Source organism: Rhinopithecus roxellana, chromosome 12 (assembly GCF_007565055.1).
Source record: "Rhinopithecus roxellana isolate Shanxi Qingling chromosome 12, ASM756505v1, whole genome shotgun sequence".
Lineage (NCBI taxonomy): Eukaryota > Metazoa > Chordata > Mammalia > Primates > Cercopithecidae > Rhinopithecus > Rhinopithecus roxellana.
The window spans coordinates 45,230,589-45,243,243 of NC_044560.1; the positions used below are offsets into that span (position 1 = coordinate 45,230,589).

Below are 12,655 nucleotides of genomic sequence, written 5' to 3' on the forward strand. Positions count from 1 at the left end.
TTTACACAGATATACTCACTTAAGGTACTCAACAATTCATAAAGGTAGAACTATTTTCATCCCCACTTTAAGGATAATGATATTCAAAAGTCACTCAAGGTCTCAAGTGGGATTCAAACTTGGGTCTGTTGGCTCTCAAGTCTATGCTTTTAACTATAAAGTTGTTAAAAACTTGTGGATGGAATATAAGTGTTCTGAGCTGAATAAGATGCCAGTAACCCTGCTCTCAGATTCTGAGGGTTCTACCTCCCTTCAATAAGCATCAAGACATCTCAGTACTGCAGAGCACGAACCGGTGCTTTGCTACTGAAGCACTAGGAAGAGGAAAATCACTCTTCCTTTCCGTTGTTCCAAGTTAACCACGTCAATCTTGATTTGTCTACCTTGGAAGAATCCAGAGCTCAGTTGACCCTGCTAAGATTTTAAATTACAATTCTCTTAAAATTTATGTTACTTTTTAGAATATTCAGGACAATAAAAAAATTACAATTCTTGAGTCTCAGGATTTGCAACCTAGCCCAGAGACTATTTCATTTTCTGGCTAGGACACGAAAACAAAATACAATACTCCCCTCCTTCTAAAAAAAAAATCGTTTTTCCTCCTAAAATCAAAAAAGTACTTTGCAGTTAAGAAAAAAAGATGACAAGCAATTGTAGCTTATTTTCCTTTATTATCCCAAAATATCTGTGCGAATGGGACAATGTCGCAAAACAAGGCAGAAATCTGTAGCCAAGTACGTCTCACTCAGAGGAAAGAACTGATTGGACAGAAGGCACCAGAAATTGCATTTTGTTGGGTTACATGTAAACAGGAAATGGGGGGAAAGATTCACGAAAGAGAAAGGAACTTGCACCGTTATTTCATTGCCACATCCTGAGGATGAAGAATGGCCTTGCTCGCTGCTGATGCTCCATCTGCACCTTACATTGTAGTGTAAACTGCACCTGATGCTAAGGAGACAAATACCCACACAGCAACTATGCAGAAGGGTATGAAAAGGAGTTGAGATTGATCTAAGCCCGCAGGTCCTCTTTCCCTCATAGCTCCCAAGGGCATCTTGTTTGGCAGTGCCTTGCAAATGACCTGCTCGCCAACTGATTAGTGGAAAAGTCAAATCCTAAAAAGCTCGGTGAATACATTTTGCTTCTGTCATGCTCTTCAATCAGATGACTTGGATGGGTCCGGGGGTGGAGGGACGTACCACATCTGGCCTGTCTTCTTAGGTGATGACGGTGGGTGCACTGCGTCCCGTCCTCTCCTGCAGCTGGGACACTTTGAGAGCAATGGAAATAAGGGGGGCCAACATGACCTGAGGAAGACATAGAGAGAAGCTTTTCCATCACTTCCTCTAAACACAGATGCTTAGCTCCAAAAGCATATGTCTGTCTGCCCACTTCCAGGTCTCCAAGGCTCCTCAAACTCCAGAAGTCCAAAAACAAACACATGTTATATCACCCAATACCTAGTTCCAGCAGTTTCTATTTCAGTGGATCAACACCACTGTCTTTCATGTAAAGTGAACAAGTAGGAGTTGCTCCTGACATCTTCCTCTGCATTTTCCCCATGCCCAGTCAATGAGCAGGCCTAAGTGTCTTTTCTCCGCTAAATCTCTCTCCACGGCCCCCTTTTCTCTCCACTCTCCAGCTGTAACTCTTGCTAAGTCAATATCCTCTCTCTTACCTGGAGCAGTGAGTGCCTCCACAGCCACTTGTGCATCTTCCAATTTCTTTCCCACACTGTACCCAATGGGATTGATATGGTTTGGTTCTGTGTCCCTACTCAAATCTCATCTTGTAGCTCCCATAATTCCCAAGTGTTGTGGGAGAGACCCAGTGGGAGATGATTGAATCATGGGGGTGGGTCTTCTCTGTGCTGTTCTCATGCTAGTGAAAGGGTCTCATGAAATCTAATGGTTTTAAAAACAGGAGTTTCCCTGCACAATTTCTCTCTTTTGCCTGCTGCCATTCATGCAAGATATGACTTGCTCCTTCTTGCCTTCCACCATGATTGTGAGGCTTCCCCAGCCACGTGAACTGTAAGTCCAATTAAACCTCTTTCTTTTGTAAATTGCCCAGTCTCGGGTATGTCTTTATCAGCAGGGTGAAAACAGACTAACACAGGAATCTTTTTTTTTTTTTGAGATGGAGTTTTGCTCTTGTTGTTCAGGCTGGAGTGCAATGGTGCAATCTTGGCTCACCGCGATCTCCGCCTTCCAGGTTCAAGAGATTCTCCTGCCTCAGCGTCTCTAGTAACTGGGATTACAGGCATGAGCCACTATGCCTGGCTAATTTTGTATTTTTAGTAGAGATGGGGTTTCTCCATGTTGGTCAGGCTGGTCTTGAACTCGCGACCTCAGGTGATCTGCTGCCTCCCAAAGTGCTGGGATTACAGGCGTGAGCCACCGTGCTCAGCCTAATACAGGAATCTTTAAAAATGCAACAACCCCTCCCCATATCTACTTCTTGCTTAAAGGAAAAAAAAAAAAAAAAAAAAAAAGAATTGTGTTGTTTAAGTAAACAAATGCTTTCAATATTAAAAAAAAAAAAACAAAACTAATAATCTAGTTGAACTGCCCATTTTACAGATGAGAAAATTGATACCCAAAGAGATGCAGTAATTTGACTAAATGACTCAATAGCAGAGCTAGGAGTAGTACATTTTCTACTGCTGATTGCTACTTTTTCTTGTCTAAATCTCCACGAATTCATTATACCTGGATGAGGAGAATCAGCTCCACCTGCTGAAACTGCCACGTGCCATTCCCCTTAGGGCTTGGGCAGTCCCCACAAAGTGTTGATGGCCTAGCAGCTGCAGAATAAGGGAAGGCAGCTCCCCGGCTAGATGGTGATACACCTGGGCATTGTGGGATCCTCACACTATTCACTGCCATCCCACCTCCCAAGGACTGTGGTTCAGAGGAAACAAATTTCATTCATTCTTTGAATCTACCATGTGCCAAGCATTAATCTTGATGATCAAAAGACAAGTAAACACAATTTCCTTTTTCCTTTTCTCTTGTGCTATTAAGTGTCTATAATGCAGACCCCATTGCCTTTGGTTGAAGTTTTAGGGATGCCTACAACACAACAGGGTACTAGTGATGACTGAAACTGGGGCCTGGCCACTGGAAAAAATGTAAAAGTGAAGCATTCTCTCATCTCCCGCTTTATGTAATAAAAGCAACTATACTACTCATGGAGGTACCTACAGTGGTCAAATTCAGACACAGGAAGGAGAAAGGTGATACCAGGGATTGAGAAAAGGGAGAAGTGGGGAGGCGCTGTTCAATGGGTATAGAGTTTTAGTTTTGGGGAAAAAAAGTTTTAGAGATACGTTGGACAACAATATGAATATGTACAACATTACTAAACTGTATACTTAAAAGTGGCTATAATAGCAAATTTTATGTTATGCTTAAAATTAGACTAAAATAACTATGAGAGCTGCTTATTCTGAAAAGTTAATGGTATATGCCAGCCACAGTGTTTAACATTTTGCATTTATTATCTCCTTAAATCCCAGTAACAACTGGATGAAGTAGGTATTACTCTGCCATTTGACAGACAAGGAAACCAAGACTCATAACATTGTAACGACTTACCCAGGGACACACAGTTATTAAGTGGCAGGAATAGAATTTAAAACAAGTACTCTCTAACCCCAAAACCTTTGCCCAAAACCACTTTGCCGGGGGTTTCCAAATGAGTTTCACAGGATTTTAATTAGGTGTTAGAAGAAAAAAGGCTTTGTGGAAAAATGAGCATGGCAAATGCTATTTATTTTACTTTCAATTTTTTAATAAAAATTGTTTATGTTTAAGGTATATAATATGATGTCTTGATATACAAATACATGTGAACTGATTACTAGAGTCAAGTCAACTAACATATCAATCTTGTCACTTACTTACCTTTTTTGTTGTGGTGATGCTAGTGAGAACAATTAAGATCTACTCTCCTAGTACATTTCAAGTGTTATTCATTATAGCCATCATGTTGTACATTCCATCTCTAGAACTGCTTCATCCTACAAAACTGAAATTTTGTACCCTTTGGACCAACATCTCTCCATTTTCCCCATCCACTAGCCCCTAGTAAGCCCCTTTCTACTCTGTTTCTATGAGTTTCACTTTTTTTAGATCCCACATACTAGTGAAATCATGCAGTATTTGCCTTCCTGTGTCTGCCTTATTTCACTTAGTGTAATGTCCTCCAGGTTCATCCATGTTGTTGCAAATGGCAAGATTGGCAAGACTTTGGTTTTTGTTGTTTTAAGGCAGAATAGTTTTCCACTGTGGTATAAACACACACACACACACACACACACATATATCTCTCACAATTTCTTTATCCATCTGTAGATGTACACTTAGGTTGGTTCTATATCTTGACTATTGTGAACAATACTGAATGAACAAGAGAGAACAGATATCTCTTTGACATATTTATTTCAGTTCCTCTGAATATATATCCAGAAGAGGGATACTGGATCATATATTAGTATTAAAAAATTTTTAACTTTTTGAGGAACCTCCATACTTTTGGTTATTCCAAAATAGCTCTACCAACTTACATTCCTGCCAATAGCGTCTGAGGGTTCCCTTTTCTCCACATCCTTGCCAACGCTTGTTATCTTTTCTCTTCTTGAGAATGGCCATCCTAACAGGTGTGAGGTGACAGCTCACTGTGGTTTTGATTTTCATTTTCCTGACGATTAGTGATGTGGACCATCTGTTGGCCATTTGTATGTTTTCTTTGGAGAAATGTCCTTCAGCAAATGCTATTAAACAGTTACCTTTACTGCAAGTCTTCTTGGCACCCTCTTTTTTTCTTTCCTTTTCTTTTTTTAGAGATGGGGTCTTGCTATGTCACCAGGCTGAAGTGCAGTGGCTATTCACAGGTGCGATCCCACTACTCATCAGCATGGGAGTTTTGACCTGCTCTGTTTCCAACTTGGGCCTGTTTGCCCCTCCTTATGCAACCTGGTGGTTCCTCTCTCCCGGGAGGCCACCATATTGACGCCAAACTTAGTGTGGACACCCTACAGGCATAGCACACTATAGCCCAGAACTCCTACGCTCAAGTGATCCTCCTGCCTCAGCTTCCTGAGTAGCTGGGACCACAGGTGTAGGCCACCATGTCCGAATTCTTGGAGACTTTATGGTGCATTGTATGCTGTGAATCACTGAGAAGGGGCTAACGTACCACAACACTGCCCCAACTTTTTTCTAGCTATGGAGCTCTGGTTGAGATGAGGATTATGAAAAACACTAAAACTCTCTCCAGCACTTCACTGCTTCCCCTTGGCTTCTCCATTTTTGGGGGTTGTCCTTCAAGTTCACTGTCCCACTCTTTGCTCCCAGAGTCCCTCCTTACTCTGATATACTTCTGAAGACTTTTGGGGGAATGGCTGAGGAACCCAGCTCACTAGGCTGCAGGTCTGCAGACTGTTCTGTGAAGACACATGAAATTATGCCTCTCCCTGTCCCCACCAAATCTAAGAACCAGTGTGTGTTCTGCCCAAGCAGGTGATCAGACCAAACAAAGCAACAACAGGCTGGTGACAGAGCAGAACACCAGATGAGGGCTGACTTAAAGATCAATTATCCTGGGTTGGGTGCAGTGGCTCACACATACAATCCCAGCACTTTGGGAGGCTGAGGTAGGAGGATTACTTGAGGCTAGGAATTCAAGACCAGCCTAGGCAATGTACTAAGACCTCCACCCTATTAAAAAAAAAAAAAAAAAAATGAGCAGAGCATGGTGGCACGTGCCTGTAATCCTAGCTACTCAGGTGGCTGAGGTGGGAAGATTGTTTGAGCCCAGAAAGTGGAAGTTGCAGTAAGCTGAAATTGTGCCACTGCACTCCAGCCTGGGAAACAGAGTGAGACTCTGTCTCAAAAACAAAAAAAAAAAAAAAAAAAGAGACTAGTTATCCTTCTAGGCATGTAAACCTATGAACTGTTGCTTAACTTTTCTGTGCCTCAGTTTCCTTATTTGTAGCAGGGAGAATAATAGTCTAAGTTATTTGAGAATTAAATGAGTATATTTTCATAATGGGCTTACAACAGAGCTTGGCAAACCATAAATGCTCAGAAAATTGTTTATTTTTATTATTTATTTATTTTATTTTTTTGATACAAGGTCTCGGTCTTGCTCAGGCTGGAGTGCAGTGGTGTGATCTCAGCTCACTGCAGGCTTGACCTCCTGGGCTCAGGTGATCCTCCTACCTCAGCCTCCCTATTTTTATTATTATAAATTATTATCTATAATGTTGTGGACATGGAGAAAGAGACATGGAGGAAAGTGAGCACAGCTGGTACCTTGTTGAGTCATTTGAGAAGTGGGCATTGAAACACAGGCTCAAACCATCATTCCCTTGAACAGAATGAACTAACCAGGGTACAGGGCTGGGCATTACCTGGGGGTCCTGGTTAATCTTGGCAACATCCTTCTCATAGCTATCAATGTACAGCCGAATGGTGGCCCCTGCACTCCCAGTGCCGCTCAGTCGGAAGATGATTCGAGAACCATCTGTGAAAATGAGCCGTAAGCCCTGGAAAATATAAGCAGAGATTTTTTTTTCCCCATATGCTGGGAGACTGAAGGCTGGCAAATTATGAGGGGTCTATTTGGGGACGTAATTTCATCCATACTTTATCAACTGGAGGGTTAAATCCTTGATAAATGGCAGTAGCTCCACCTCGTAAGCCTGCCTTCTGTCACCCTCTCTGCATTCAGCTAATGGGTGCTTAGCTATGGGGGGAGAAGCATTTCCAGGGTCAGGTGAGACCTGACCTCAGTGATGCTGGGTGAGGTGAGGGCTTCCCTCCTCTCCCTCCTTCCCTGTGATTATGGACTAACCATTCCAGTTTGAAGCTTAATAATGAAGCACATAAAGCTGCTAGATGCAGAAATTCAACCCCCAGATCAAGAGGGAAACATGGACCAAAGGAGCTGAAACCAGAGCAGAAGAGGTCTCAGGCAGATGAGGGGAAGGACTCTTACAAACCACTAGCAAAGGTCTTCAAAAGAGAACAGGAAGCCAGAGGTCCCAAATGGCAGAGACTGGCTACTCCCAACCTAACAAGCAGGAGCCAGTGGCCAATCTCCTGCTGATCCCTGATGACTCAAAGCGAGGTCCCTGTGCAGTGCCAAGCCCATCCTTCTCTCTGCTCCCTTCCTTTTTTCTCCCCAGCGGTATCTCTGGACATCAATTATCTTCTCACTTGGGGAAAAAAGTGTGGGATCTCTGGGGCAGATATTTCCCAGCCTAAGGGAAGGCTGGGCCAGACAGTTGCCTGAGGACTCTTCAGTCTTTATGAGTCTATCCATCCTCCGTAAAAAGGAGAGAACCTTGCATAACGTCAAAGACTGACCAGAAAGACACTGTTTCTCACCTGCTGTTCGTCACCAATCCCCATCTGGTGTTTAATGGTGCTATTCATTAGCACTGATTAGTGAAGACAGCGGAAGAAATAAATACACAGAGGACATGCTGCAGTTAGTCACCACGGGAAGGACACAGTCCATTTTCACTAACCATTTCTTGCTTTGTAGAAACACACCAAGGTTGGTCTCCTTTCCCCACAGCTTCAACTTGAAGACTCTAAAATTCTTTTCACTAAATTGTAGATGTTCTATCTACATATGTGGGATCATATTTTTCCCTTCTATCTGGTTTCACATCTAAATGCTTGGGTTTTCTGCCTGCAGAAAGTGTGGCAGCTGCTTTCTTTACAGCACAGAGAGCAGCCCTCGAGCTTAGGCCACTGACTCCCATACACACCTTTGCACTTCTCCTCCCTCCGGGCAGATGCCAGAGGCACTGCAGGGCTGGCATTTACTTTTCCTGGATTTCCCTCTGTCTCTGAAGGTTTAATTACACAAACTTCTGTCCCACTCTGCCATCCCTCAGCTCCACTCTCTCCTTTTCTACATCCCTTTCTTCCTCAACCACAGGTCTCTCTTCTAATTATCTCAGGCATAATTTACAATCATCCAAACTGGACCCAAAGTTCTCAAAGATGGCAAACAAGCACAAGGATGAGAAACCACTTGTGCTAAAAGTTGAGGAGGGGAGACTCCAGGCACTGAGGGTCGCTGTGGCCCATCCATCCATTCACTGCCTACTCCCCAAAGGGAAGCTTCCAGTAAATCCCACAGCCCGGCCCTTCCAAACCCTATGTGATGCCTTGAGAAGGACCAGGCCAAAAATCTGGGTCTATTGGAAAAAAGTAAACTGGGAGGTTGTAACAGAATCTTCATCCCCCTCTTTATTCTATTATGAATTACGAGATAAGTCTACTCTGCGACAAAAACAGGCAACAGAAGCAGAGGTGAGAGAACCCTGGGCATGAGAAGCTGGGAGAAAGCCTGACCCAGCCTGCGGCCTAGGGTACCTGGCATGCAGTAAGGGAAGCACTAACAATCCTGTCCACATCTAGAGATGCTCCAGGTCCTAAACTGTGGCGTCTTGCCAGGTACTGACTGCTGTGTCAGGTGGGGTGCCAGTCATGTGCTGCGAATGATGATGCAACATTTCTAAGTCTGGGAATGCCTCATCTATTTTTCTCTTCTTTAGAAATTAGAACATATGAGAGAAACGTATAAGGATAATGCCACTTACATGCTGTTACTCTGTTATAATCTGCTGACAGAAAAGAGATGAGTTGATACCTAAGTTCCCACAGTTCCCCCTCTTTCTTAGATTCTGGGGCTCCTTTTTGCATGTACAATGGACACATCATCTTGCATATAATTCCAGAGGGTGCAAAAATCCCTCTGGAGTTCAGGGTAAGGATCCCAGAATGAGGGTACCGGACAGTGCATAGAACCAGGGCATAAACCACTGCCCCAGCGAGTGCATGTGAGAGTCATGTGGGATAGCAGAAAACCAGGTAAGAACAGCTGCCCTAGAAAAACACAGCAGCAAAAGAAAAATGGCCAACAGAAACTTTTTCATTTTTGCCTTGAGATGTCAGAGATGAAGTTCTGGGGAGAGTGTCCCCCACTTACACACAGGTCTGTTTCTACCTGATTTCTTGAAATGCTTCCATCCACTGGGTCGCTGTATTCAAAGTTATCGGCCTTCTCCACGGTGTAAACTTTGTCATTTGCTGAGAACTGCTTCCCCACAAAGGAGCGATCGAACATCAGGGCCTCCAAGTCCTTCATCATTTTGTTTGCACCCTCAGCTTCCACCTCCTCGTAATCATACCTGGAAGAAGGCACGAAGTTGAGACCCACGGGCTGACTGCAGATCACACCAAGGCCTATCAGTCAGCACTTTCTTCATCATTTGTTTGGCCCTCCCCCAAAACTATCTAACTTCAGAAGAAGCTGGCAAAAAAAAAAAAAATACAGGCCTGTCAGCCACTGGGGATGGAACAGGCCAGGGATGAAAGGAAGGGTTTGGAGGATTTCAGGGAAGGGTTACGAGCTTCTGAATAAGCAGAAAACACCCATCTTGGCATTTCTACAGAATAAAGCTCTAAGATGTTTCAAAGGCTTTTGAAAGATGCTATCTAACATTTAATCACCACATCCTGAGGACGTAAAATGAAAAGCAATGTTATCTCTGGAGAACTCCCTTGAAAGGAGCAAGTGACTCAGGCACTTCTCCAAGCTCCCTGGGCTTCTCTGGGGTGAATGCAGGGCCTGCTCCCAGCCTGAGACCTGCCTGAGGCTGCTGAGATTTTTACTAAGGAGAGTTCCAGCTCTACAGGAGTTTCCCAAAGCAGGGCCAAGTTTTCACGGACCAGATGAAGACACCAAACACTGACTCTTTATACCTAAAATGCCTCTTTTTTAAAAAAATTTAATTTTATTAAGATACATGTGCAGAATGTGCAGGGTTGTTATATAGGTAAACATGTGCCATGGTGGTTTGCTGCACCTATCACCTAGGTATCAAGCCCCAAATGCGTTAGCTGTTTATCCTGATGCTCTCCCAACGTTTTTGTTTTTAGTTTTGTTTTATTTTAAGTTCCGCCTCCTTCCTTTCAGTGGGAGTGGATTTTGGTCCAAGGTCCTTTAGGTTCACCCTGACAGAGGAGGCCCAGTGTGGATGAAAAAGGGTCAAGGAAAAACGTGCATCACAAATGAAATTCTGTGAAGATGAGTTTTCCTTCAAGAATTCTTTTTGACTTCTTTCTTATGATGTTAAAGACTTGTACAGGTGGCTTTTCTTGACCTAGTGGCATATACCCTCTTGAGAGAGTTATTTTTTAGAAGCTCAAGATAGCAGAGTCTATATTTATTTGTAATCGTGAAATAGATACGATATATGCAAGATGACACCTCTGAGACATGAGAAATGCTGGGGAATTAAGGCCAGCCTATTCTGGCTCCAGGATTCTATGAATCAAGGGCCAAACAGTCCTCTTAATCTTAAAGTCAGCTCTTTCCCCCAGTTAACATGATAAACAACAAGAAATTACAACCAGGTGTTTGTGCTTTACATTTTTGACCTCTGGGTGTTCCAGAGAAATGTTTTCTACACCCTAGGCACAGAGGGGTGGAATAGAAAGAGTCTGGGTTTTGCAATCAGACAGATGAGCTATGAATTCAGCCTCTATTGGCTATTGTGTGACTACAGGGCCAGTTGCCCTATCGCTCAGAATCTCAGCTACCTTATCAATAACTGTTTTGAGGCTAAAGTGAGACAATGCATGCAAAAGTGCCTAGCACTTTTGTTCAGTAAGTGGAAAGTATAATGGAGTTTTAACTAATCATAAATGCAGGTACTAAGGACTTGATTTGTAATCCTTGGTTAGCAGTTAATTTGATAATTAATAAAAATATGTTAAAATCATTTTTATATGGAGGCTTGTGACTAATTCAAGGGTGTGACCCTTTCTCTGAACAACCCCTCCTAACCTTATTCTACTCTGGCTATTGTTCACCTATTAACTCATTCATTTATCTATTCAAAACATATTTATGCAGTCTCTACTATAAGTTGGGTGCTAGGGCACAAAAACAGACATGGCCCTGTTTTTATGATACTCTAGATTCTAGAGAGTGCATGACTGCTGTTCTGAATGACCAGGTTTTTCCGTCTGTTATGAAGTAGAGATTTTTTTGCCTTGGTTCCCAGGGCTACTGTGTGGTGTCAGGTAGTTATTACTTATTCCTTCCACAAAAGAATAACGTGAGAGAGAAAGAGATCAATGGACTCGTCCAAAGTTAATAAAAGAATTCTGATTAAGGAGCTTAATTTACTTGGTTGAATTCTTTCTTGGCTATCCAGAGATCATAGACTATAAAATCTGGGATATATTTTTTAAATTGTCTAGTCTAACTCACCCATTTTGTAGAACAGGCAACTGAGGTCCAGAGAAATTATACCTATTCATTTCTTATACATAAACAATTCATCTAATATCCTTTTTATCATATTTTCTTTCTATAATTGGAATAGTGAGGTCCAGAAAAATTCTTAGATTTTTACACTAACTGGGGGAAAGGCAAATTGGAATTAGTGAAAAGTACTACTGTCAAAAAATTTTTGAATGCTTTTTAAAAATAGAAGTATGCATGATAAAGAATAATTACTAAGTATTCTAAGTATTTTGTTCACTGCTGAATTCCATGTACCTGATGGAAATCGGGTATACAGTCAATATCGGTTGAATAAATGACAGAAATATTGACAAGCATATAGCCCCTGGGGACCTATTTCACAAGGCAGACAAGTTGATGTGGACTAAGCTAACTGTTTCTATAATTTATGAAAAAAAGTTTCTAGGCTTCCAGTACCCTAGAGTTTACAAAACATTTTCAGACTCATTATTCATTTAATTCTTTCAACAGTTGGACTGTTATTCCCATTTCTGCAGATGACAAAACTGAGCACAGAGAAAAGCTAAATGGTTCCCCAGTCTAGTAAAGGGAAGAAATAAAATTCTAATCCATTTCTCTGAATCCAAATCCAATGTTATGATCATGTCCACCCAATGGGCACATTTAAAATGCTTATAAAGCATTTATTCTTTTGATTATATTAGCTACATTTTTAAAGCCTCACTCTTTATGGCTGACATAAAAATTGACTTCATTTCATCCCTGACCAAATTATTTTTAAAATCTCCAAATGCGAGAGGCTGGATGAATTAGGTTTTACTATCACCTAAGACAGGAGAGGCTGTGGATGCATGAGAATTCTCTCTGCCCGCTTCTCCACTTTACCTTACCCCAGCTGGGCTGTGGCTCACCTGGTGAAAAAATTCCGGCCATACTTTTGCCAATGATCTTTGAGAATGTCCTCCACACTCTGCTTGCGGGTGGCTAGGATGGAGAGCCAGGCAAGGACAGCCCACAGTCCATCTTTCTCACGGATGTGGTCAGAACCTGGCAGGGGGAGAGCAAGCTGCTGTGAGAAACATGCTTTCTCCCAGTAACTGAGAAGGTACTTGATATGGTTTGGCTCTGCATCCCCACCCATATCTCATGTTGAGGGAGGGACTTGGTGGGAAGTGATTGGATCATGGGGGGCAAAGCTCCCTCTTGCTGTTCTCATGACAGTAAGTGAATTCTCATGAGATCTGATTGTTTAAAAGTGTATAGCACTTCCCTCTTCACTCTCTCTCTCCTGCAGCCATGTGAAGAAGGTGCCGGCTGCCTCTTCACTGTTCTGCCATGATTATACATT

General features: G+C 42.5%; 1 protein-coding gene across 3 annotated transcripts in view; it reads right to left on the reverse strand.

Moving 5' to 3' along the window:
• Positions 1-651: 651 nt before the first annotated feature.
• The window catches only part of PGM1 (phosphoglucomutase 1), a 65,900-nt gene continuing 53,896 nt past the window's right edge, over positions 652-12,655 (reverse strand). For all 3 annotated transcript variants that reach the window (XM_010370704.2, XM_030913139.1, XM_010370702.2), the window contains exons 8-11: positions 12,219-12,354; positions 9,037-9,220; positions 6,422-6,556; positions 652-1,310 (exon numbers count right to left, since the gene is read on the reverse strand). In XM_010370704.2, coding sequence (XP_010369006.1) covers positions 1,221-1,310; positions 6,422-6,556; positions 9,037-9,220; positions 12,219-12,354 — 545 coding nt within the window. In that variant the 3' untranslated portion in view covers positions 652-1,220. The remainder of the gene's footprint in view (positions 1,311-6,421; positions 6,557-9,036; positions 9,221-12,218; positions 12,355-12,655) is intronic.